Source organism: Armigeres subalbatus, chromosome 2 (assembly GCF_024139115.2).
Source record: "Armigeres subalbatus isolate Guangzhou_Male chromosome 2, GZ_Asu_2, whole genome shotgun sequence".
Classification (NCBI taxonomy): domain Eukaryota; kingdom Metazoa; phylum Arthropoda; class Insecta; order Diptera; family Culicidae; genus Armigeres; species Armigeres subalbatus.
The window spans coordinates 454,740,157-454,766,835 of NC_085140.1; the positions used below are offsets into that span (position 1 = coordinate 454,740,157).

At 41.4% G+C, this 26,679-nt stretch overlaps 4 protein-coding genes across 13 annotated transcripts in view; 2 read left to right on the plus strand and 2 right to left on the minus strand.

The window, feature by feature from the left end:
- Positions 1-11,358, minus strand: part of LOC134213800 (rho guanine nucleotide exchange factor 7) — an 81,616-nt gene extending 70,258 nt beyond the window's left edge. For 3 of the 10 annotated variants that reach the window (XM_062693147.1, XM_062693146.1, XM_062693139.1), the window contains exons 1-2: positions 11,089-11,354; positions 10,474-10,771 (exon numbers count right to left, since the gene is read on the minus strand). The gene's annotated coding sequence lies outside the window, so the exon portion shown is untranslated. Of the gene's footprint in view, positions 1-10,473; positions 10,876-11,088 lie in introns of those variants that run through there. The other 7 variants (XM_062693151.1, XM_062693150.1, XM_062693149.1 and 4 more) reach the window with 6 other exon arrangements.
- A 476-nt stretch (positions 11,359-11,834) lies between these two features.
- LOC134218255 (mediator of RNA polymerase II transcription subunit 11) lies at positions 11,835-12,573 on the plus strand. The gene is made up of 2 exons (XM_062697184.1): positions 11,835-12,000; positions 12,184-12,573. Exons 1-2 carry the CDS (start codon positions 11,928-11,930, stop codon positions 12,507-12,509), a joined length of 399 nt encoding a protein of 132 aa, XP_062553168.1. The 5' UTR covers positions 11,835-11,927; the 3' UTR covers positions 12,510-12,573.
- LOC134218254 (FMR1-interacting protein NUFIP1) lies at positions 12,542-14,092 on the minus strand. The gene has a single exon (XM_062697183.1). It carries the CDS (start codon positions 14,015-14,017, stop codon positions 12,563-12,565), a length of 1,455 nt encoding a protein of 484 aa, XP_062553167.1. The 5' UTR covers positions 14,018-14,092; the 3' UTR covers positions 12,542-12,562.
- Positions 14,093-14,495: 403 nt separating this feature from the next.
- On the plus strand, positions 14,496-23,320 carry LOC134213807 (serine/threonine-protein kinase mTor). The gene is made up of 6 exons (XM_062693159.1): positions 14,496-15,080; positions 15,156-15,588; positions 15,645-16,582; positions 16,644-21,013; positions 21,085-21,906; positions 21,967-23,320. Exons 1-6 carry the CDS (start codon positions 14,861-14,863, stop codon positions 22,525-22,527), a joined length of 7,344 nt encoding a protein of 2,447 aa, XP_062549143.1. The 5' UTR covers positions 14,496-14,860; the 3' UTR covers positions 22,528-23,320.
- The last annotated feature ends 3,359 nt before the right edge of the window (positions 23,321-26,679 follow it).

The window sequence follows — 26,679 nt, forward strand, 5'->3', positions numbered from 1 at the left end:
GTCGGACATGTTGATAAACAAATTTGCTGAAGAAATGAAGAAAATCTATCCAACCGTTTCTTAGTTATGCACAATACAGACCAATTCATTTTTATATATAACAAGAAGAAATAGATGTTCATACGGCACTTATGTCAAGCTATGTCACATATATGTTGCAATGCAACCATTAGTGCATGAGTTATACTTTCCATAACCTAAATAAAATTCTGCCCCATTTTGCCCCTACATGTATGCAGTTAATGTCAAAATGCTCATTTTTTAACCGAAAATCGTCAATAACTTCGTCAATATTGAAAATAAGAAGAAACTGTCTTCCAAAGGTTCAGGTTTTATTATCGCGACGGACATCTTTGTAGAACATTTGAAAAATCTAAAAAATAGATTGACGAAAGTATCTTGAAAAACCTGATTTTTGGTGGTCGTTCATAAATAACGACCCATATCTCGATCTCGACTTCTATAGCAGATAGAAATAAAGTTTATATAGTAAAATTTTTCGTAGAAACTTTTTCTACAACTTTCTCGAAGACACCGATGATGTATCTTCATAATTGGAGAAAAGAGAATTTCTATCTCACTTTTAGGGGGATTAGTCAAAACAATTTTTTTTTCTGAAATATGGAGCTTAGCATACTGAAACTTTTTTCCGAAGTCACTGAGACTCTAAAATCAACTTTTCATGGCCAAAACATTTTTGATCACGAATTCCTGGGTTAGAAAACATTGTGAAATGGTGCAGAACGGGGAATTCGTGGCTACATACGTCATAGCACTTCTAGCTTGAGCTTTTGAGGTTTGAACGGTATAATAGGGCTATCCCAAAATGTCATAATGCCGTTTGGCATAATGCCATTTGGCATAATGAGTTGAATGGCCAGGGGCCATTTGGCATAACGACTGTTTGGCATATTAAAGAAAAATAGTCATAATGATTTTAGGGCCATTTAACATAACGACCATTTGGCATAAAAATTAAAAGAATCATAAAAACTCTGGAATGATCTACTCATTAGAATTCTTTCAACCAAATGCATGCATGCTTTCTCGTTATAAGGAAAAATCGTGTGCTTTAAAAGATGGAACCATTTGCTCATTTGTCTTATTCCGATCGTATGCGTAGAAAAGAAATCATAAACGCTTCGACTTTTGCGATCTTTTGAAAAATTGATCATCTAGTCTTCTGCCTTCTTTCGGAAAAAGGCGTACTTTTGAAGGGGTCATTTACCTTTTGCCTTTTTCCGGACAAATGCATACTACTAAAGGAGTCATTTACTCTTTTGCTTTTTTTTGGGCGAATGCATACTTTCAAAGAAAGAATCATCCTCTTTTTTGCTTTATTTCGGACAAAACTGTATTTTTAAAGAAGGAGTCATCTACTCTTTTGCTTCATCCCGGGCAAATGCGTACTTTTAAAGAAGGAGTCATCTACTCTTTTGCCTTATTCCATGCAAATGCATACTTTTAAAGAGAGAGTCATGCACTCATTTGCTTTAAACCAGGCAAAAGCATACTTTTAAACATGGAGTCATCTACTATTTTGCCTTATTCTGGGAAAATGCGTTCTTTTAAAGAAAGGGTCATCTACTCTTTTGCCTTTTTCCGGGAAAATGCGTACTTTTAAAGAAGGAGTTATCTGCTCTTTTGCATTGTTCCGGGCAAATGCGTACTTTAAAAAAATGAGTAATTTACTCTTGCCTTTTTTCGGGAAAATGCATACTTTTAAAGAAAGAGTCATCTACTCATCTACTCTTTTGCCTTATTCCAGATAAATACATACTTCTAAAAATGGAAATCATATATTCTTACGACCCATTGCATTTGATACATCTTTTCAACGATTATGCCAAATGGTCGTTATGCCAAATGGCCTCGAGGCACCCAACAAATTATGCCAAATGGTCGTTATGCCAAATGGTCTTTATGCCAAATGGCCTTTAGACATTTAGGTCGTTATGCCAAATGGCATTATGCCAAACGGCATTATGCCATATGGGCTTCCCCGGCTGTCGTTAATGTTAGTTGAGCTAGGAAACGTTGAATGTGTTTGTTGGCGATTTCTCGGGGCTTATCGTATCTGGCTTTCAATGTATCCAACGCAGCACGATAGTTAGCGTCCTCAATATTTAGATGGGAAATAAATGATGCTGCTGTTGAATTGTACGATATTTTTGCACTTGCATCCTTTTGCTGGCGTTTTGGCCAACGCTCCCCTCACCATAGATGCATAAAGTGAAACAATAGAAAACCATAAATGTATTCAGCTCACACTCAATCGGTTACCAATAAACAGCGGTTTTATTGACGGGAAATTGTATCTTTTATTTCTGCAACTCCGTTTCGGTTTCCCCCGGTCTCGTTGGACATTCCACTTTGCCTGTTCCGCAGCAATTCCGACAGCTGCTTCACCGTTGAGAATGGACTGTCTTTCTGACTGTCTGACTGTCTTTCAGAGAAGGATTTGCATGTACCAAACTCTCAAACAAGTCAAAAAACGAAGAAACTGTTCGCCGCTGTTGAAGAGGTTGAGTGGCATGTTGGTGGCCATGAGACGCAGAAAATCAGTCCGCTGTGCCGTAATCTGCTGGATAATGTTGTTTGGTGCTTGTGGATTGGCCGTATAGCCTTCCCTGTCTCTGATAGCCTTCGTGATTTTCATTAGACGTTTTTTCCCAGAAATATACAATTCTTTGAAGTTTGCCTGATGTTTCACTGCATCTTCATATGCTTCACCGTCATCACACGCGCTGATAATACGTTTGTATAATGCTCCGTAACTAGAGATGTCGCAAATTAATCGATTACTTCGATTAATCGATTCATCGTTGTGATAATCGATTAATTTTGAATCGATTATTACCCAACGATTAATCGATTCAATAATCGAGAGGAATCGTGAGTAATCGATTAGTAACTAATCGATTAATCAGAATTTTACGACATCATAAGGATGTCGAAAATTAATTGGTTATTTCGATTAAACGATTCATCGTTGTGATAATCGATTAATTTTGAATCGATTACTATACAATGATTAATCGATTCAATAATCGACAAGAATCAAGAGTAATCGATTAGTAACTAATCGATTAATCGGGATTTTACGACATCTCTATCCGTAACCTGCCCACACTTCACATAATGCATCAAGCTCGTTTTGCACTTCAACTTCTTCAGCCTCTTCTGGCTTGATTTTCGCCACGGCATCCGAGATTCGTTTCAAACGCGATTCGAGCAACTTGCGTTCTCGGTTTAGTTTATCCATATTAAAGGATTTGCGCACTTTATCCAATGTCAATTTTCCTTTCGAGTCACACTAGCTTGTATCAGTTGCACCGACTAACAGAAGTACTATGAGCTAGGCCTAGCACGACGGGGTCAGTTTTTAGGCACGCTTGATTTCTATATTACGTTTCGCGACGATACTTCCGCGATCCGGTTCGAAGGACCATATGGTGATGTGTGAATTCCGTAAAGTAAAAAAAACTAGGCTGAAATGTTGCTGGAGGATATATTTACGGATATGAAAAAAAGCGGTTTGTGAACTTATTTAAACAGAACAAACTTTATATCCAAAAAAATACAAAGAATAGGGGCTTGAAATATTGTATATTTATAAGGGTAGTAAATGTAATGGTGATCGTTGGGCCAAACTGATTGGATCGCTTTGGATTGTAGTTGATAGGGTGGTTCCCTAATTTGGCGTCAACAACGCACTGGAAAAGAAAACATTCAGAAAATTGTGATACAAAAAAAGATGTTTCACTTGTACCTATTTCTTGTAATCTTGTAATCTTGTAATATCAACGCACCCTCTGACCATAGCCTATCTGCGTTGTATTTAAATACCGCTGAGCGATACGTCTACTGGGCAACACGTCCGGTGTGCACTGCACTAAGATCTCCTTAGATGCAACCGGACCGAGATCTTACTTAAGGCTCCCAAGGGTCCGTTTCGTTGTGATATGTTGCCATAAAATAGAAATATATGCACTTGCTTTTCTAATCTACGGGAATATTTAAATTTACTAATGATATTGATTAGTGACAAATAAATTCATTCATCGATCAGATTAGAACGAGCTCAGTGCAATTAAAATATAAACGCAATACTTATCTGCAATTCACAGAAGATGTTGGGATTGTCCTTGAAGTAATCACGTTGTGAACACAGACTTCCTGTATTGACGGTGGTTGTTATTAATATGAATACCACTGCTGATACCGGAACAATAAGATTTTCTTCATCACTGGTCGTCTGGAAAGAGGTAGATAAAAGAATTGGGCCGCTTTCACTCGCCGGCCCGCAAAACATTAGTAAGCAATTAATTATACTACAAAGACAAAAATACAGTTCTAATAATTCTATCTTATTAATGGATATCACACATGCCCATCTGATACTCAACTTAACCAAAAACATATCCTCAATACTTAATAAATTGATAACTGTATATAGTTTCTATTATTGTCCATATATACCTACTATTCAATCTAGGATTCCAAATCGGATAAATTAATTCAGTTGCTAACTAAAAGCTTATCCTCAACGCTTTGGCTGTCAATAGTCTCCACAATATGAACCTTAAAGGTTATAACTTTGTTCAATCCTACATCTGTTTATATTAAAACTCAATCCTATCTGCTCTGAAACCGCTTTCAACACATAACTGCCCTGAGCACAGCCACTACATGCGACCCACAGGACCCCAATCGAGGACAGCCTACACTATACCGTTGTGAGCTTACACCCTCTCCTGGGCTGTACGACGCTGAAAAACATGCTCCTAACGTTTGATGCCTAAAAATAAAAATAATTAAACTAATTACACTAAATCTTACACTTTGATCGAAACTTGATTGTGTGTTGGAAGTCAGCTATTATTCGCATTCAAGCGACTTGTTCAATTCACGTGCCTTGTCTAAATTTAGCATTAGAGTTTAACGTAAAATGATTTTTCCTCCCACTTGAACGGCAGAACAATAGTGCAAACCAATGTTCAATCTATGGTATCCAGTATACGGAGCATTGAGGATGTGATGCATTGAGCTTGAGCTTGAGCTTGATTGACTGCTCGTAGTTGCTACTCCATTATGACCAGATCAGCTGTTCTTGCACAGGGAACCAACAGATGTTTGCTTGGGACTAGCACTCATCTTCAATGTACAAGTACTGGTGATCTCATTTGTTAGGTCATACTGGCGCCTGCCACGTCAGAATGCAAGTCAATATAGGGGAAGGAGGAAATGATGATGTAACCACTCGCCCACTGCAAGCCGAATATACCTCTGCACTTGCCACGAGTTCATGCGGAATTTGTTGGAATTTCTGGGATAGGTTGGAGAGGCAGAGGTCCGTCTTGGTTAACGAGCTGCCAATGTGATAGATAGGGAAGGTAACTGATGGAATTTCTAATTGGATGTAGGAAACGAGCTCTATAGTTCATTTCCAATTCTATCAGATTACTGATAGAATACTCAAGTTGAAGGTATAGGAATAGTAATGGAAACGGTATGGAAGTCCATTTCCAGTTCTAGCGATTGCTAGAACATGAGAAATAAAGAGAAAGATACAGAGTAGGAGAATGGAACGGACCTGGGATTGAACCCACGACCTCCTGCGTATGAGGCAGAAGCAGTAGCCATATGACTACCAAGCCCGCTTCTGCATTGAGGATGTGATGCATTGCAGAAAAACCCAACTTGATTCACCGAGTAGAGATACTGCATATCTCCCATTCAGGCAAGACACCAACCTTATATGGCGCTATTATGGTTGTATAAACCATTTTCCTAATAACTTTTAAACGCAACGATCAATCTTTATCGAATTCAACAGTGATCTACTATTTAGGCTCTAACTTGGAAGTTTTACCCCCTGTCGAATGCAACTTGTTACGAGAAAATCATTTAAGGATTACTATATGAAAAGTTGTCTAATGTCTTTCTAAGCCTTTGTGCACACACATATACACGCGCATACGCACACGCATAGACACGGACAGACATTTGTTCTGCTCGTCGAGCTGAGTCGAGTTGGTATATAACATTATGGGTCTCCGAGATTTCTATGAAAAGTTCGTTTTCGAAATGAAATAATAGTCGGTACAACTTTGTTGTACGATAAAGGCAAAAAGGTATGAAATCGACTATACAGCGTGGCATAGATAAAAATAAACACTTCACATCTCCTATAAACATAATCAATAAAACACACAGAAAGATGATTCTCTGAAAATACAATGATTTTTTCAAGTTAATTTCATCAAACTTTCCAATGAAAACACCCTTCACAGCAGGATCGTATCAAGTGTAGATGAAGATAAATGCGAACAAAGTACAAGCGATTTTCCTCACCTCAACTTATGAAAAGTAGTGGTTGGTAGGTTGATAATTGGTTTATTAGTCACGCTTTCAAGTTTTGTTCTTGCTTTATAAAGGACATGGATCCACGATTGTGTCAACAGTTCAACACCATCAACACTACTTGCTTACCTCAGACATCACATCAGGAGAACCCTCAGGCAATTACGTGCTTCGTAACTTGCTAATATGATAAACCTTACAATGAAAGGGGGCAGCTACAATTTGCCTTTTCATCGTGATTTATAAATGGTAGGTGATAGGATTATGAAGAAAGAAAGATAGTTCATGTTATTATTTTTTTTTTTCGAGAGTTGACCAGTTGTAGTCTTAATAGACTGGTATCTCGGTTGGGCTCTCCATGTGATACACAATACTAGCAGACGACTCAAGCTTATGTTGCTCACTAGGTCACTGCGGCCTGGGTTTGTATTGTGATCATACCGATACATTATTCTTTCTATCTACAGTCTGCCAATTATAAACTGAACAAATAATGGAAGCTCAACATGTACATAGATGTTTTCTGAATAAGTAGTTAACATGTAAATTTAATTACTAGTTACTTGGAGCCGACATTCAATACCTAATAGTAGTCTATGTTGACAACGGGTGGTACTACTGTTGCCATTTCCAAGTAACAATTTCGAATAAAGATGTAATGATATCATTCTGGTAGGGTAGTTTCAAAATAGATTAATTTAAGTACAATTGTAATAAATGGACACATTGAAGAGCTTCCCTTATTTAAACACGGTTGAGTATCGGATGTTTGTCACTACGTCGTCGAGTTAATTGTATCCTATCAGTCACAGTAATGTCATATGTTAAAGTTTCAGTAGTCTAATAGTGATCATTATACAAAATTTCTGTCCAGTTGTTCCGTAATTGCTTTTTTTGGTCAAGTTCTATTCCCTTTTCTAATATTCAAACCTTTATTATTTATTAAAATAATGAGGTCTAAAATTCAGTTATTCAGATTCAGGGTATACAATATTCAATAGGGTGGCTCAAATTAGTATGGGAAAAACTTTTTTCAATTTTTTTGATGGGCCGCCCTCTTATTCGGTTCTATTTGATGCCCTGATGCTCTGGACAAAATTTCAGCCAAATCGGTCAACGTTTGGGCAGTGCTAAACTCGTTGGAAGTTTATATGCAAAAATGTATGCAGAAACATCCAAAAACAGTAAATTGCAGCTGGACTACACAACTTACGATGAAGAACTATGATACTCACTCAGATTTTGAAGAATTTAATACAGAATGCAATGCAGAAAACCGCGAGAAGATTAGAGTTTGCCCGGCTAAGTTATTAGCATTTCTCTGAAGTGGGGTTTGAGCAAATTTCGTTTCTTTTACCTTTGAAAAGAAATAAATTCACCGCTACAACACTCCAGTAAAATGCTAATATCTTTGCCTAAAAAACTCTAATCTTCTCGCGGTTTTCTGCATAACATTCTGTATTTAATTCTACAAGAACTGAATGAGTATCATGGTTCTTGATCGTAAATTGTACGGTCTAACTGCAAATCACTGTTTTTGGATATTTCTGCATACATTTTTCTATATAAACTTTCAACGAGTTTAGCACCGCCCAAACGTTGACCGATTTGGCTGAAATTTTGTCCAGAGCATCAGGGCATCAAATAGAACCAAATAAGAGGGCGGCCCATCAAAAAATTTGAAAAAGTGTTTTTTGAGCCACCCTAATATTCAATATAATAGTGGATGAACGCATCATATGGTCTATCCTCATTTCCGTAAGTGGTCAAGTTATTAGTCTTGTAGCAATAATAGTGGTACTAGTTATACTCTATCTTGTGAGTGCAATGGTCTCAATTAACTATTCTAAACAGAACTCTGTCTGTTGTCTTTCTGTCCACCGATGGTCATGTATTTATTTTCATTTTTATTATTTATTTGATATCTTTAAATTTCAGTCATTTATTTTACTATCGGTCATTTATTTTATTATAAGGTAAAAGTCAGCGAATTTGTCTTAATACGAGAAACACTAAGTCATGTCCCCTATATATTCGCTAATTTCTCTAACTAACATAATAGAAGGAAGAGAGAAACAGTTTTTGCGTTGATCCATGCAGCTAGAGACTAAAATAAAAGATTAACGAGAAGATATAATAGATACATTCACTATCTCCAATGCCAAATTAGTAAATCTACAAATTCTACTTTTCACTACTAAAATTCTACTTCAGCTATACGGGTACAAAATGAATTATTGTTAGCTACTACTACAAGTATAAATAGATGTATGCTATTTGGATAAGCGTTTGTTTCAGGGTCTTGTTAGTATTAGAGTTATGTTAGTTAGACCCCTACTGAGCCCTGCCGGCACCTCCAAATTTACCAATAGGCAGTTGTTGTTAGATCGTGCGACACTAACCATTAGTTAACTTGGAGGCATGGTACCTCAAGTGTTTGGTATAACTGTTGACCTTATTTAAGTAAGATGTGATAAAAGTTTCTCTACGGAGCTCATTTTCAAACCATTACCATTGAAATAACGATATTCTTGTGAAGGAGATATAAAAAATGGAAAAATATCTTTATTTTTTAATTTAGTGTTGAACTTAACCTTTGTTTGAAAAAAGCACTCTATTAAACAACAAAAATAAAAATAAAATAAAAATCTTTTTAAGACACTTGAAATATCAACGTCAAGCCCCTTATCCATGGACAGGGAAGATGTTTCACTTGTACCTATTTGAACAAAATTTAGTTATGGGTCACGCGGATTGGATTTCATGCGGCACAGAAATGGTATGGATTTGGCGCGGAATATCTTAGGATTCCCTTAAAAAGCCTGATTTTTTTTTCAATTTTTAAATTGAATATGTAGGGGAAGTGCACCGGTTTTGGCCAACTTAGTGCCTAATTTGGCCAACCCTGAAAAATACATATTTTTCCAAAATAAACGATCAGTTGAAAGCAGCGTTAATGCATGAGGGATATATCTCTTGTGGGAACTAATAAAACCCTTGCAAATTGCTTTATTTTTGGAGTTATTAGAAAAATTGGCCAAATTAGGAACATGGCCAAAACTGGTACCGTTTCCCTTATGACAATAGAACCAAGTTTTATTTTAAATATTTAGCCATTGAAGGAAAAAATGTAAAGTAACAATCAAAAGATAGTAATTACTATGTATTCCTATGATATGTGAAAACATTTCACTAAAAAGCTTCAATAAATTTTCTATTCAAAATGACAAGTAGGTTACAATGTGCAAACAAATGTGAATCGATGGAAACGATGTATATCTCTAAAGTGCCCTTTTCGCCTTTCAATGTGTTTATCTCTTCACATTTAATGACGCACAAGAAAGACATCACCATCGCTAGGTTGATTAATCTGTTTATTTTCTATTTAATTTTAGTTGTATCAGAACCGGATGTGTGACAGAATCCTTAACCTTTCAAGCATCGGTTTCCTATTTATGTGGCTTAACACCCTTTCTAAGATGCCATACACCATGCCAAATGTCATATAGGACGTACACCGGTGATCATGCAAAGGGGTTCCCAAAAAGAAAAATCTAGGAATTTATTTTTGAACGTATTGGTTAAGACTGTCCGTGATGAAAGTCGAAAAAGGCGAATTCTCGGGGAAATTGTGTACGATAAAAATTAGGTTCGGTTTTGAAAATTGGAATATGTTCAATTTCATTTTCATTTTGAAGCGTTTGCACAATTTACGTGCTAATTTTATTATTCGGTCGCATTCCAGCTGAATCGTAATGTAAGTGTTCGGATGTAAAAGCCTCCGAGTAATAAACGTTGGTTATGGGAATAGATGTGCTACCCAAATGGTGCTTCTCCCTAATTGAAATGGCTTTGTTTATCATGCTTACTATTCTTTCGCCGTTTATCGATGAACATCTGAATGTAGACCATGTAGACAGTATCTGGTCTAACACTGTGCTAGCCCCCATCCCACCCCCAGATCCACGTATGGATCGAATGTGATGCGAAAAAATTAAAATGCCTACTGACTCTTGTCAAGTCGTAAAAACAACCGGTGCTGTGCGTTCAAGAATCCAAAGGAAAAAAAACTGAACATATTTCTGTTTTATAATTAGCTTCACTTACGGCGGTAGAGGAAAGCAGCGGCGATGGACAATCTGAGATCCTCCTTCACAAACCAAAATGGTTCGGGATGATCACTGCGCTGTATTCTCTTTCTCTCGGTCCTTGCGTTTGTTTGCTCGAGGCCGAGGGCGACTCGATCGTATCTTTTCCGCTTCTTATTTGTCACTCGGAGTGCTTTTCTCCGCTTAGATTTTCATTTCTTTTGATTCCTTTTATGTATGTATTTCCCACTATGTATTTACAAGGGCTTGTTCCAAAGCACTTGCACAGATTTTTTAAGCCACATACATAAATGAAACTGAAAATTGTATTTTCATCACATTATCACAGGATGATCACATAACAAGCATCTGATTTGTTATTTGGCCGAATTCAAGCTCTATCTGGAATAAGGGCGAATGTCGCAAGAGAGAATTCTCTTCGCCGACTTCCCCTCTTTTAAATTAAAGTGACAAGCAGATGATTTCGTTACGGTTTTTCCCCTCCGAACGAAAGAAAACAATGAAAACTTGCATTCTGAGGTGATAAACTGCGATGAAATTCTCTGCTTGTCACTTTTTTTAAAAGAGGGAAGGCGACGAAGAGAAGCCTCTCTTGCGACATTCGCCCTTTTACCAGATAGAGCTTGAATTTAGGCATAATTTTTCCTCCGGCATTTTCAACACTTTTTGCGACTTGTAAAGCACATGATACGGAAAAGATCACACAATACCGCCACGAACTAACTCGTATTATTCTCGAATTATTTTGACATTTTTCAAGATGGATTAGATCTAAAAATATTTATTTTTAAGGGAAATTAACTTCACCGATACCAGAGCAGACGATGATTTTCCATCTGTCGATGAGCAATCCGCGAATCGTACTTTTGTTGTTCTTTTTGACGGAGCATCATCTCTGCCGAGTGCCGATGTTCAGTACATACTACACTTTGTTTTATAGCAAAGGCCCATGCAGAAAATATGTTCTTTTTGACTTTCTCACCTCAGTCAACACCCTCATTTTTTACTGAAAATAGGGAAAATAGTACTCATTGTGTATTGTGTATAAAAAATTATATTGCCGCTATTTTTCTTCCCAATATTTCCGTGCATGGGAATTTGATACATTTTGGTTTTACCACAGACAAAGTTTCACTTTTACTAAAAAGATAAGTAAAATTTCAAGTGGGTTGTTTTCACTCAAAACAAAGCAGAGACAGCAAACACAATTTTGCTCACTAATGAGTAAAACATTAGGGTAATTCGACAAGTGTATGCTTCTTTATTTTACCGTGTATTCATGTAACCTTTGCTGAATGTCGACTTCGCTATTTTTTTGACGTTTTGTTTTACTATAATTTTCGTAATCAAAAGCATCGATGCTGTTTGACACGGTTTGACGGTATAAAAAAACAATCAGAGAGAATTCGACGCCGCCATCCTATTAAAATTGTTTTAGTCTAATTTTTCAATATGACTGCTATTGATAAAATTCAAGTCCTCGATTCTATTGAAAAGGAATTATTGCTTTGTTTGCAAAGTGCAGGTAATAAAATCTCCCTAGCCCATTTAATTATTATTACATTTTATTGTATTCAGGATGCAATAATAGTAAAAAATCATCCTAGGTAACCATTAGAATAACATCCGAATAATTATTATTGATTAAATTTGAATTGACTTTTCGTAGAGTCGGCCGCGGTTATCAGAACTTTTGTCAATCTTTCAGGGCAAGCTCTCTTGGAACTCAGCAAAGAAAAGACCAGCCAAAAAGCAACGGAAACCCACACGAATCAATTCCTCAAATCGCTGAACATCGTCGAATCCAAGCTGTCGGAACAGATAAACTACCTAACGCAAGTGTCCACGGGCCAACCACATGAAGGATCCGGATACGCTGCAGCGAAGGTGCTGCAAATGGCTTGGCACCGCATTCAGCACGTGAAATCGCGCATCAAAGAACTGGAAGAGTGCAAGATGAAATTCGTTCAGGCAAATAACAGACTTCAAACGCAGCGGGCAGCACCAAATACTGGATCTGGAGGAGTAATGTAAGAATTTTCTTTTGGATTGAAACTTGCTATAGGTTTAATAATAAACAAAAGCTTTTATTTGTCGATTTTGTCGTCGGTTTTTGGCTGACCAATTCCGAAGAACTTATTTTGCACTACGAATCGAACGCATTGTAGCAAAACGTTTCTCTCATGCCGAATGTCCGGCTCAAGTAGTTTCTCCAGCAGTGTGTTCTGTCGAGCGTGGCGAAGCTTGGAATAGTCTAGCAAAGGTTTATCAGTTCGGGGAAGCTTAGCAGTTATGACTTGGGCAGAAGCATCCTCGACTGAAGCTCCGTTTCGTTTTCTATGGGTGCGGGTCCTTTTTCTGGTTTTGCTTTCATCATCTAGAGACTTTGATTGTTCTATATTTTCATTAATTGCAGTTGAAGATTCTGGTTTGAGGCTTTGTGTCTCATCTGTAGCAATCTGTTGATCGGAATCTGAATCTAGAATTTCCCCCTCACTCAAATATTGGTTGCTGGAAACAATCTTCTCCACCGATGTTGTTTCTTCTAACTCGTTGGGAGGATGTTCTGGGGTATTTGTATTATCAGGTATTGACTTGGTGTCCGATTCTGCCGAAGATTCGTCACTATCCGTTCCATATCCACACAGTAAGGATAGAGCATTTGCTTGTTTCTTTTTATAGTTTTTCATTTCTGACGTTCCTTTGAATCTAACTCTAGATTCGATTTCATCGTCCGAATCTGTGCCGTTGGCGACCATCTCCACTACTGGTTTATTTTTTTTCGGTTTATGTTGGTGATTCCTCCTATTCCTAGACTGCTTTTGATTATTCTTATTTGGTTCCCGCAGTTTTTTGTTCGGAAATCTGTCTTTATTCTCCTCTATTCTTTCCCCTCGCTTGAAGCGTTCCTCTTGTTCCTGCATTCTTAGCAAAACATTTGCCTTCGAGGGATATCTCATGCGCCGCTCCATCCTCCACTTTTCGATGTCCTGCGGTGACTGTTTGGTTTCCATTTGTGCCTTTTCCTGTAGTTTTTGCTCATCATGTGCCAACCTCCAGTGCTTTTTCATCACCCGGGGATGGCCAACGTATTTGCATCCTTCAATGTCGCAAGGCTGGTGTCCTCTCAGGTGTTTCTGCAGCTCTTCTTCTGATCGACAATTCACATCGCAGCCCTCACACCAAAAATCCCAATTTACCTTCAATAACTCCGGAATGACATCCTTGTCGAATCCACTATTGAAATTTCTACGGGCAGGTCCTCTGAAACGTTGCTGTGATTGTTGAGCAACATTTTTTCCGTAACCTGGCGGGTGATGCTGATTTGCACGGGTCACTAGCCAGGGTGGAACAGTGGCTCCACGCGGTCCATACATCGGTGGAGGTTGCTTTTCCCGCGGGAGCAGCATTCCGGAAGGCGTTGAGAAATGTGGATTGCGAAGCTTTGTGAAGCTATCGATGGATTTTTTAGTTACCGCCTTAAAACTGGGTGCCGGAAGCCGGAACGATTCAGTGTTTTCGGTGTTTTCATTCCCGGCCATGCTGACGAGTGTCTTTTACTACGCGAACTGTTAAAAAAACGAAAGGGTAAATATTTTGTTCGATCTTCCTTTTGCACTCTCGTTTGAGAAAATGACAGAACACAAGAAAAATACAGAAATGCAGAATCCATCAGTCAGCGCCCTTTTTTTATCGACTTACACGCTAAGCCTGACCAACTCAAAATTAAGTCAAATTTAGCCAAATTTTATTAAAAATGTTACAACTCAAAATTTGCGTGAAGAATACAACTTGAAGTGATTTTATCCGCCTTTTTTTTATACGACATATGCATTTACGAAAAACAGATCGATAATTTTAATGAAAAATCATCATTTTTATTGAATAGCAGCAATTTTAATTTGCGCGATTTTTAATGTAAATGGGTCGGATACGACTCATTTTTGAGTAGGTCGGGCTAAGTGTGATTCATTCTTCGACTCAAAACAAGATTCAAAATAAATGTAACTGGACTCACTGAATTGAAAATCGTCACAGCAAAATGGCTCAAAGTGTCAAACTACTGAAAATTCGTAATAAAGTTGTAAAAAACGCCGTAAAAATATTGTAAAATCATCAGAAAGGTGTTGAAAAAGTGAGCTTAGCCGTTAGTGTATTGAAAAGTAGTGGAGTTCCATTTGGAAAAGCAAAACCTGGCTTGGGAAGTGCATTTTTAACTTGCGCTACCAGCAGTGTAGTAGTGGGCAAAACATTGGCACCGTCATTTATTTTAACCAATCAAAACGCCATCTGTGTGTCAAGTTTGTGATAAGCCGGGCACCAAATTTGTTTTGAAATATTTTGCTTTTTTGTTGAGTTAGTGGATTAGTGTTTTGATTACGATCATGTCGAACGTAGTGCTACAATTTGTTGCAGGCTTGAAAAGCCGGAACAAAGATGCACAGAACAAAACGGCTCAGGATTTGTCGCTCTATGTTAAGACGGAACTGAGGGAGATTCCGCAGGATGATTTGTTAGCCTTTTTCGAGGACTTCAATCAGCATATTTTTGAAATGCTGTCCAGTGCAGATATAAACGACAAAAAAGGTGGCGTTTTGGCCATCAGTAAGTATTTTAAATAAATGTATGATACTCTGTGCGAGAGGTATCTGATTAATAACTTGCCTTTCTGTATTTTAGATTGCCTTATAAGTGGCGATGTTGTCAACACTACGACTCAAATATCCAGATATTCCAATAATTTGAGAAATTTGTTACCCTCGAGCGATATTTCTGTAATGGAACTAGCGGCAAAGGTGTTGGTAAAGCTGGCGCTCTTACCTGGATCCAAAGGTGCAGAATCATTTGAGTTTGATATTAAGCGTGCCTTCGAATGGCTTATGGAAGAACGCACTGAGGGAAAACGCCACGCCGCCGTATTGGTGTTGCGCGAGTTGGCAGTGGCCATGCCGACGTTCTTCTACCAACAGGTTGGAAGTTTTTTCGACCACATATTCGTTGCTATAAAAGATCCCAAACCGATGATCCGTGAAGGAGCTGGTCAAGCTCTGCGAGCTGTTTTGATCGTCACTTCGCAGAGGGAAGGAACTAAACAGAATAATAACCCTCAGTGGTATGGTATTGCTATTTTTTGCAGATCATCACATAATTTCAATTTGCTTTTTTAAGGTACAACCACTGCTATGACAATGCCATGGACTGCTTTAAAGAGCTTCCTTCTCGCGAGAAAGGTTTTTACCGAGATGATCGTATTCATGGGGCAATAATTGTATTCAACGAAATTTTACGTTGCTCAAATGCATCCTGGGAGAGAAAGTACATGCAGTTGGAAAGCTTGAACGCTGATCGCAGGTCACGTCACGCAGAAGAAGGACATAGCATATTCCCTAGGATTCGTGTTCCTTTCATGGAGAAGCTAAGTGGAGGTCACAATTCGAGTTCTTCTCGTTGCAGTGATGGCAGTGACGTCAAATTCTTCCGCCAAAATAGTTCAATCCAGGAGTCAGTTATTTGTCGTACACTGGTGACTGACAATTACGATCTTATTTGTCAGAAAATGCTGGAGCAGCGTAATTCCAAATCTTCTTATGTGATACAGTCATTGCTTACTATTTTACCAAGATTGGCAGGATTCAATCGTACAGAATTTGTTAAAAACCACTTGAAAACTGTGGTAAACTATCTTATTTTGACGATGAAGAGTAAGGAAAAGGAACGAAACCATGCTTTCGTTACGCTCGGTTACATAGCAGTTGCGGTTAAGCACGACATTGCGCCGTTCCGGATCAGGATTGTCGAAGTCGTCACGGCGGCTCTACCTCCCAAGGAAACTCCTAGCAAGAAGAAAGTGTGCGTCGATCCGTCGGTGTTTATGTGCATCACTCTTTTGGGTCATGCTTTAAAAAGTGCAATTACAACCGATGTCAAGGGTTGGATCCTTCCGATGCTCTCAACGGGATTAAGTACCGGGCTTACGGTTTGCCTGCACGAGTTAAGTGAAAATATTCCCCAGCTAAGGCAGGAAATATCCAGCGGATTGTTGAAAATTTTATCCTGCGTGCTTATGAACAAGCCGCTTCCTCAGTTCATACCCGGTCGACCACAAGGTAAGTGTTGGAAAGTAGAATAAAATTATTTTGCTATGCTTATTTATTGTTGTTTTTGCAGGTGCAATGAATACAAGTTTGTTTGAGCAACAAATTCAAGACACTCCCACCACAGTGTTGGCTCTCCGTACTCTTGGGACGTTTAATTTCGAAGGACACAGCTTGCTGCCGTTTGTGCAGCGCTGTGCTGATTACTTCCTGCTCAGTGAACAGCAGGAAATTCGAATCGAAGCGGTGCAGACATGCACTCTGTTGCTTAAATTAGCTCTGCAGTCAGTCGATTCCACCGACGGGTCAGAAACGCTGACCCAAACTGTTGGTAGTGTCCTGGAGACGATTCTAATGGTGGGAATCACCGATGTCGATCCAAATGTGCGCCTGAGAGTACTGAAATCCTTGGACGATAGCTTCGATTCGCAGCTGGCTCAACCTTGGTTTTTGAGTTCGCTTTTAATCACGATGTACGATGAAGTTTTCGAGATAAGAGAATTGGCGATCATCATAATTGGAAGACTGTCATCCATCAATCCGGCATATGTGATGCCAAGTTTGCGAAGAACAATGGTGCAAATATTGACGGAATTGGAGCATTCCGGTATGAGTAGAAATAAAGAGCAGAGCGCCAGGATGTTGGATCATTTGATCGTCAGTACGCCGAAGCTGATATCTTCCTATATGAGACCGATCTTGTCCATTCTAGTACCAAAGTTAAAAGAGCCGGAATCTAATCCTGGGGTTGTGTTGAACGTGTTAAGAGCAATAGGCGACCTTGCTGAGGTGAATGGAGGGCAAAAAGTTCTGGAGAAATGGTCCGATGAGTTGCTTTCTACACTGTTGGAAATGCTTAGCGATGCCGGATCGACTGAGAAAAGAGGAGTGGCTTTATGGACTCTTGGCCAATTAGTCAGCGCCACAGGACAAGCAGTCAAGCCATACCACAAATATCCTAATTTAATAGATATATTGATTAACTTCTTGAAAACCGAGCAACAACCGTATGTTAGACGGGAAACAATCAGAGTACTTGGACTGCTTGGAGCTTTGGATCCATATAAGCACAAAATGAACCGTGGCCTGATCGACAGCCAAACAGACAACATACTTATTTCAATTTCCGATACTAAAACGGACGAGTACACTGATCTGTCCACCTCGGAAATGTTGATAAACATGAATAATCAACTGGAAGAGTACTATCCGGCAGTGGCTATTTCAACGTTGATGAAAATCCTTCGTGATCCCACATTGTCCTCACACCACATCAGTGTTGTACAAGCGATTACCTTCATCTTCAAAAGTCTTGGCATCAAGTGTGTTCCGTACTTGTCACAAGTTTTACCCAGCCTTCTCGGAAATATTCGTAATGCCGAAATGAATCTAAAGGAGTTCCTGTTCCAGCAGCTTTCAGTTCTGATCGAGATAGTTAAGCAGCACATCATTAGCTTCATGGAAGAAATCTTTCAACTAATTAAGACATTTTGGAATAGCATCTATCCTCTGCAACCAACTCTTATCAACTTGGTGGAAAAAATTGCTATCGCTCTGGGATGTGAATTTAAAATCTATCTCCCTCAACTAATGCCCCAGATATTGCGGGTTCTACTCCTCGACACATCTACAAACAGAATCGTTACCGTCAAGCTTCTAACCGCACTGCAAAAATTCGGAAACAACCTGGACGACTATCTTCATCTCATCATCCCAGCCATCGTCAAATTGTTCGAACCAATCGAAGTTCCCTACCAAGTATCCCTCGCAGCACTGGAAACCATCAACTATCTGGCGGAAATCCTTGATTTCACCGATTTCTCTTCGCGTATAATACACCCGCTGGTACGCGTCCTTGACAACCATCCAGGGCAGCTGCAAACAGCAGCGCTACAAACACTTTGCTCAATAATGATCCAATTAGGCAAGAAATATCTTGTTTTCGTTCCTCTAGTCAACCGCGTCATGATCCGACACAAAATATCCTACACCGAGTACAACAAACTACTCTCCAAGTTGCAGAGCCAAAGCACCCTTGCGCTGGACGACGAATTCCGCCTTCGTCAAGCTCGTTTCAAAAACCGCGAAATGTCCCTCGCTGGAGACACTACGATCCGTAAGCTGAATGTCTCGACGGCTGATCTACAGCTGGCCTTCAAAGCCAATCGTCGTGTGTCGCGTGACGATTGGCTCGAGTGGCTCCGTCGGTTGAGCATTGGCTTGCTCAAAGAATCCAAGAGCCCAGCGCTACGATCCTGTCGTACACTCGCTCAAAATTATCCACAACTATTAAAAGACTTGTTCAACGCTGCATTCGTTAGTTGTTGGACGGATTTGCCCGATAGTCTCAAAGAGGAACTGTCGTCCAGCTTACGACAGGCACTGATGATCCCAGACCTTCCGGAGATTACGCAGACCATACTGAACTTGGCCGAATTCATGGAGCACTGCGAAAATGACGCACTGAGGATTGATCCGAAAATTTTAGGGATACGTGCAATGGAATGCCGAGCTTATGCCAAGGCATTGCATTACAAGGAGGAAGAATTCCTTAACATGAAAGATCCGAATCAAAGCGTGTTTGAATCGTTGATCCTAATCAACAACAAACTACAGCAAAAGGAGGCTGCTGAAGGTCTGCTGGAGTATGCAATGGAACACAGAAGCTCTTCCGAAGAGATGAAGGTTCAAGTTAGGTGGTATGAAAAGTTGCACAGCTGGGAGAAAGCGTTGAACCTGTATCAGGAGAAATTGGATAGCAACCCCAGCGATTTAGAATCCAGGCTGGGACAATGGCGATGTTTGGAAGCTCTAGGAGAATGGTCAACATTGAACACACTAACCAAAGACACGTGGGAATCGTTGGGAAAAGTGGGGCAGATCAAAGCTGGTAGACTCGCAGCAGCTGCCGCTTGGGGCTTGAAGGATTGGAAAGGAATGCAGGAGTTTGTCAAGTTTATTCCAGTGGATACGCAGGACGGTTCATTTTATCGCGCTGTGCTGTCGGTGCATCATGGCGAATATGAACTAGCTCAGACGTTGATTGACGACACGAGGGATCTTTTGGACACGGAGTTGACCGCAATGGCAGGCGAATCATATGAACGGGCCTATGGAGCAATGGTTTGTGTGCAGATGCTTTCGGAGCTCGAAGAAGTCATACAGTACAAGCTTATTCCTGAACGACAAGCCACCATCAAAGCAATGTGGTGGGATCGTTTGCTCGGAGGTCAACGTCTAGTTGAGGACTGGCAAAGGATCTTGCAGGTGCATTCTCTAGTTGTGCACCCAGGCGATGACGTCAAAACGTGGCTAAAATTCGCTTCTCTGTGCCGTAAGAGCGATTCATTGAAACTTTCCGAGAAAACCATTCTCATGTTGCTGCAATACAATTCTCCAGAATATCCGGATAATCCAATGTACATTTCGAAACCGGATATCAGTTTTGCCTATGCTAAACATCTGTGGGCAGCAGGCGAACAAGAAAAAGCTTACAATCAATTAAACCGATTGGTTTCCGACTTGGGCATTGATGGAAATTTTGAAGCTGAAGAAAAAGACGAAAACAGACGCCTTCTGGCGCGTTGCTATATGAAGCTGGGGCAATGGCAGAACCAACTTCAAGGCCTCAACGAACAATCCATCAAAGGAATTTTGGCCTGTTACGAAAAGGCTACCAAGCATGACTCTAATTGGTACAAGGCTTGGCACCTGTGGGCCTACATGAATTTTGAGGTGGTTCAGAACCAGAAGCAACAGGAGGACCTTATCAAAAATCCCGGTGGAGACAAGGAAAAGTGTATGATTCGGCAATATGCAGTGCCGGCGGTTGAAGGTTTCTTCCGCTCAATCAACCTGTCGCATGGAAACTCACTACAAGACACGCTCCGTTTGCTAACACTCTGGTTCGAATACGGACAGTATCCGAAAGTGTATGAAGCCCTCGTAGAGGGTATGCGCGTTATCGAGATCAACACATGGTTGCAGGTGATTCCGCAGCTAATTGCCCGTATTGACACTCCTCGCAATCTGGTTGGACAATTAATTCATCAACTGCTCAATGATATCGGAAAGTGTCACCCGCAGGCCCTCGTCTATCCGCTGACAGTTGCTTCTAACTCGGCATCCAGTGCACGTCGGCAGGCCGCTCACAAAATTCTCGGTTCCATGGGCGAACATTCGTCCAATCTGGTCAACCAGGCGATCATGTGCAGCGAGGAGCTGATTCGAGTTGCCATCCTGTGGCATGAACAGTGGCACGAGGGCCTGGAGGAAGCATCTCGTTTGTATTTCGGCGATCGCAATATCAAAGGTATGTTCGAAACTTTGGAACCACTTCACCAAATGCTCCAAAGAGGACCACAAACGCTGAAGGAAACTTCGTTCAACCAAGCCTATGGTAGGGATCTTAACGAAGCGCAGGAGTGGTGCAAACACTATAAGGTATTTATTTGGATGTTAATATTTTTCCCCTGAATACAATTTTAATTACTGACACATTTTTCTTTGCGCAGAACTCCGGCAACATACGCGATCTGAACCAAGCATGGGATCTGTATTATCACGTGTTCCGTCGAATTTCTCGACAACTGCCGCAGCTCACCTCGCTCGAGCTGCAATATGTCAGTCCGAAATTGTTGGCCTGTCGCGACCAGGAACTGGCCGTACCGGGAAGCTATGCCCCCGGTCAGGAGCTGATTCGCATTGCTAGCATCCAATCGAACCTCCAGGTGATCACTTCGAAGCAGAGGCCTCGGAAACTTTGCATCCGTGGCTCCAATGGAAAGGAGTACATGTTCTTGTTGAAGGGTCACGAAGATTTGCGCCAAGACGAACGCGTGATGCAGCTCTTCGGATTGGTTAACACCTTACTGTTGAACGATCCGGACACGTTCAGGAGAAACCTAACGATTCAACGCTACGCAGTCATTCCATTGAGTACGAACTCCGGTTTGATTGGGTGGGTGCCACACTGTGATACGCTGCACACGCTAATTCGGGACTATCGTGACAAGAAAAAGACCATGTTGAATATCGAACACAGGATTATGCTACGGATGGCGCCTGATTACGACCATCTGACGTTAATGCAAAAGGTCGAGGTCTTTGAGTATGCGTTGGATCTCACCAAAGGAGACGATCTGGCCAAGTTGCTGTGGTTGAAGAGCCCCTCGTCGGAGGTTTGGTTTGATCGAAGAACTAACTATACCCGGTCATTGGCGGTCATGTCGATGGTTGGTTACATCCTGGGGCTTGGTGACAGGCATCCGTCAAATTTGATGTTGGATCGCTTGAGTGGTAAAATTTTGCACATCGATTTTGGCGATTGTTTTGAGGTGAGTTAAAAACAAGAATCCACTAAATCACGGTATTGGATTATTTATTGTCTTTTCCAGGTTGCAATGACTCGGGAAAAATTCCCAGAAAAGATTCCGTTCCGCTTGACGCGTATGCTAATCAATGCGATGGAAGTAACTGGCATAGAAGGAACATACCGTCGGACCTGTGAAAGCGTAATGCATGTGCTTCGACGTAACAAAGATAGCTTAATGGCCGTGTTGGAAGCTTTTGTGTACGATCCATTGCTAAACTGGCGTTTGTTGGATGCGGATAAGAACCGTCGATCAAAAAATGCCACTGACGTTGACAGCATAGCGGAGAGCATGGAGGAGACGCTAGATCTTCTGGCTATTAATGCCAGAAATTTGAGAATGAATGAGGCTAATGCAAATGGCGCTGGCGATGTGGTAGACCAGGGAAGCAACTGTATCGCAAATCCAGCAGAAGCTACCAACAACAAAGCCCGGGCTATTGTTGATCGAGTGAAGCAGAAACTTACTGGAAAAGATTTCAACACGGTTGAGCCGGTTCAAAGCCAGATCGATCTACTGATTCGACAGGCGACGAACAATGAGAACCTCTGCCAGTGCTACATCGGGTGGTGTCCTTTCTGGTAGAAGCAAAGAGTCTTATTCGTCGGCTAGTCGCTCTGCAATACTAATTGTAAATATAATGCTGTTTACTTTTCTGCCGAACATGGTGCCTATATGTGGGAATTATTATTTTTAAGGTATTAGGAATATTTGGAACTTTATCATATTGATGGAAATATGAATTTGTGTCAAACGTGACATAATAACAAATTCAAACAAAGTTTAAATTTGGCCCCAGTAACTAAATTGACAATGACTGTAAACTGACAACACAATACTATGCAGGAGTCATTTTAAACCCCTGGCACCATGCCGCCTAAGCAGCCCACGACTGTGGAGGATCAGCAGGCTCCGTTAACGGCCTGGCCAGTTATTTCACCTCCTCCTGGGCCATGCGTTACTTCGGCACGGGTCGGAGACCTTGGGATTCGAGGTTAGGGAAGCCATATTGTCAGATTCAGTATTGAACGAAGATCGAAGATGTCGCCATCTATCCCTGCTTTCTAAGCTTGCCCTGTCTCGCTCAGTTCCGTTCACCAGCATGCACTTTGTCTTTTAAAAATCCACCGTCAGTTCAACTTTGGTTTGATTGAAGATTGAAGATGTACATTGTCTCCTACAGCCCGGTATTTATTTAGTCGAAGCATTAGTATCGCTGCATTATCATTTGTCGATTTCTCCAAAAACCTCATCTCGTCTATACCTATTAAGAAGGGCAACAAATAAGTCGAAATATCCAAAGTAAGTACGATTATAAAGCTTACCACTAAAGATTGTATTATGCTTATAAATACGATGAAATAAATACCCAAATCTACTTTAGGTTTTTTACTTCTAATCATAATCTACTCCACGTTCTATTCATGACGCCCCACAACTTCCACAGTTAGTTCATGCGTTTCTTATATAGGTATAATAAAGATGGTGATAAAATCAAAAATGCACTTATCAGTATCACATTGGTCCCAGCCGTCAATTTGACAACACAAACAAAAATAAATGCACTTCTCTACTGATAACCATACGATTTTTTTTATTTGTTTATCGTCTTTCACATATGACTGTCGCAAAGACTGTAACTAAAGTAGTAACCTTAACCTATTTTTATAAGTATAGTCTTTTGTCTGAAACTCGATTTATGCATATGCACAACATGTGACAGATTTAGTACGAACAATGTATTGGAGGGTAACCACTTCCTTCGGTAGGGGTTGATCCCACGAAACCAGTACGCTAGACAGGTGCTTTCCCTACTAAGCTACGAAGGACCTCCGTCGTCCTTCGCAGCTTAGCGGGTACTGATGAAACCAAATTCCCAGCACCAGGCACATAGGAAAGCGCCTGTCTACCGGAAGCCTTCTGCCATAGTTGATGTTGTAGCGAAGGGCGTTGGCCACACCACCTCCCCTGGTCGGCCGGACGAGTTGCACGATGCAAAAGTCCGGGATGTAGACGCTCACCTCCGGTTTTGTTTTAGGTGCGTTTCGGTGAAAACGCCACGTCAATTTAATTTCCTTCTCCACAAGGAAATGCTTCAGCTCGATGGTTTTGTTCTTGAGCGAACAAGCTTTCCAGTTGATCATTTTGAATGATGAACATCGTTTAGTTTTGTCAGACTAAGGCCGGAGTGGCCTGTGCTGCACATAAAAGTCTTCTCCATTCAGCTCGATCCATGGCTGCACTTCGCCAACCACGCAGTCTGCGGAGGGTCCGCAAATCGTCCTCCACCTGATCGATCCACCTTGCCCGCTGTGCACCTCGCCTTCTTGTTCCCGTCGGATCGTTGTCGAGAACCATTTTCACCGGATTACTGTCCGACATTCTGGCTACGTGCCCTGCCCACCGCAGTCTTCCGATTTTCGCGGTGTGAACGATGGATGCTTCTCCCAACAGCTGATGCAACTCGTGGTTCATTCGCCTCCTCCACGTACCGTCCGCCATCTGCACCCCACCATAGATGGTACGCAACACTTTCCTTTCGAAAACTCCAAGTGCGCGTTGGTCCTCCACGAGCATCGTCCAGGTCTCGTGTCCGTAGAGAACTACCGGTCTAATAAGCGTTTTGTAGATAGTCAGTTTGGTACGACGGCGAACTCTATTCGATCGGAGCATCTTGCGGAGTCCAAAGTACGTACGATTTCCAGCTACTATGCGTCTCCGAATTTCTCTGCTGATATCGTTATCGGCGGTCACCAGTGAGCCCAAGTACAAACATTCTTCTACCTCCTCGATTTCGTCACCACCGATAGAAACTCGTGGTGGGTGGCTTATATTGACCTCTCTTGAGCCTCTTCCTATCATGTGCTTCGTCTTCGACGTGTTGATGACTAGTCCAATCCGTTTAGCTTCGCTTTTCAGTCTGATGTAGGCTTCCTCCATCCTCTCAAAGTTACGTGCCATGATATCAATGTCGTCAGCAAAACCAAATAACTGGACGGACTTCGTGAAAATCGTACCACTCGTGTCAATCCCTGCCCTTCGTATTACTCCCTCCAAAGCGATGTTGAATAGCAGACACGAAAGACCATCACCTTGCCGTAACCCTCTACGCGTTTCTAAGGGACTCGAGAATGAAACTCGAACTACGCACATCACCCGATCCATCGTCGCCTTTATCAACCGTATCAGTTTATCCGGAAATCCGTTTTCGTGCATTAGCTGCCATAGCTGGTCCCAATCGATTGTATCATATGCGGCTTTGAAGTCGATAAATAGATGTCGTGTGGGCATGTTGTATTCTCGGCATTTCTGTAATACCTGACGTATGGCGAACACCTGGTCTGTGGTAGAGCGTTCACCTATAAATCCCGCCTGGTACTGCCCCACGAACTCTCTTGCAATTGGTGTTAGTGGCGTTCAGCAATGTGATTGCGCGATAGTTGCTACAATCCAGCTTATCGCCATTTTTGTAGATGGGACACACGACACCTTCCATCCACTCCTGCGGCATAAGCTCATCCTCCCAAACCTTGGTAATCACCCAGTGCAGCGCTCTAGCCAGTGCCTCACCACCGTGTTTAAACAGCTCTCCTGGTAGTTGGTCAACTCCAGGGGCTTTGTTGTTTTTCAGCCGGCCAATCTCCTTCTGGATTTCCTGAAGATACGGAGCCGTGTCCTGCGCGTGTGCTCCTAGGTTCATTACCATACCGCCACCGTTGTCTGCCATATCGCCATTCAGGTGCTCTTCGTAGTGCTGCCGCCACCTTTGGATCACCTCACGCTCGTTTGTAAGAAGGTTCCCGTTTATGTCCTTACACATATCGGGCTGCGGCACGTGGCTCTTACGTGAACGGTTCAACTTCTCATAGAACTTTCGTGCGTTATTAGCGCGGTACAGATCCTCCGTCTCTTTATGGTCTCGATCTTCCTGCTGGCGCTTTTTCCTCCGGAAAATCGAGTTATGTCTGTTCCGCGCCCGTCTGTATCGTGCCTCGTTCGCCCTCGTGCGGTGTAGCAGCAATCTCGCCTATGCTGCATTCTTCTCCGCAACTAACTGCTCATATTCGCCGTCATACCAGTCGTTTCTCTGATCCGGAGCCACCGTGCTTAGTGCAGCGGTTGCGGTGCTTCCAATGGCGGATCGAATATCTCTCCAGCCATCTTGAAGAGATGCTGCGCCTAGCTGCTCTTCCGTTGTCCGGAGTGCCACTTCTAGCTGCTACGTGTACCTTTAAGCTAGTCTACCGTCTTGTAGCCGCACAATGTTTAGCCACGGCGGACTACTCCGACGCGTGTTGTACATTGTCGATAGTTTTGTGCGCAGACATACTGCAACGAGGTAGTGGTCGGATTCAATATTCGCACTTCGGTAAGTGCGTACGTTCGTGATGTCGGCGAAGAATTTACCGTCTTGATTAGGTGATTTCCATGTGGCCTTGTGGATATTCTTGCGGGGGAAGAAAGTGCTTCGGACTACCATTCCGCGGGAGGCTGCAAAGTTAATGCATCGTTGGCCGTTGTCATTCGATACGGTGTGCAGACTATCCGGTCCGATGACCGGTCTATACATTTCCTCCCTTCCTACCTGAGCGTTCATGTCACCGATGACGATTTTGACGTCCCACAGTGGGCATCCATCGTATGTCTACTCCAGCTGTGCATAGAACGCTTCTTTCTCGTCGTCGGGTCTCCCTTCGTGTGGGCAGTGCACGTTGATGATGCTATAGTTGAAGAAAC

Coding starts and splice junctions, on each gene's coding strand:
- LOC134218255 (XM_062697184.1), top strand. CDS start 11,928: ATGACTGCTATTGATAAAATTCAAGTCCTCGATTCTATTGAAAAGGAA. Junction 12,001..12,183: donor GCTTTGTTTGCAAAGTGCAG/GTAATAAAATCT, acceptor TCAATCTTTCAG/GGCAAGCTCTCTTGGAACTC.
- LOC134218254 (XM_062697183.1), bottom strand. CDS start 14,017: ATGGCCGGGAATGAAAACACCGAAAACACTGAATCGTTCCGGCTTCCG.
- LOC134213807 (XM_062693159.1), top strand. CDS start 14,861: ATGTCGAACGTAGTGCTACAATTTGTTGCAGGCTTGAAAAGCCGGAAC. Junction 16,583..16,643: donor CATACCCGGTCGACCACAAG/GTAAGTGTTGGA, acceptor TTGTTTTTGCAG/GTGCAATGAATACAAGTTTG. Junction 21,014..21,084: donor AGTGGTGCAAACACTATAAG/GTATTTATTTGG, acceptor TTCTTTGCGCAG/AACTCCGGCAACATACGCGA.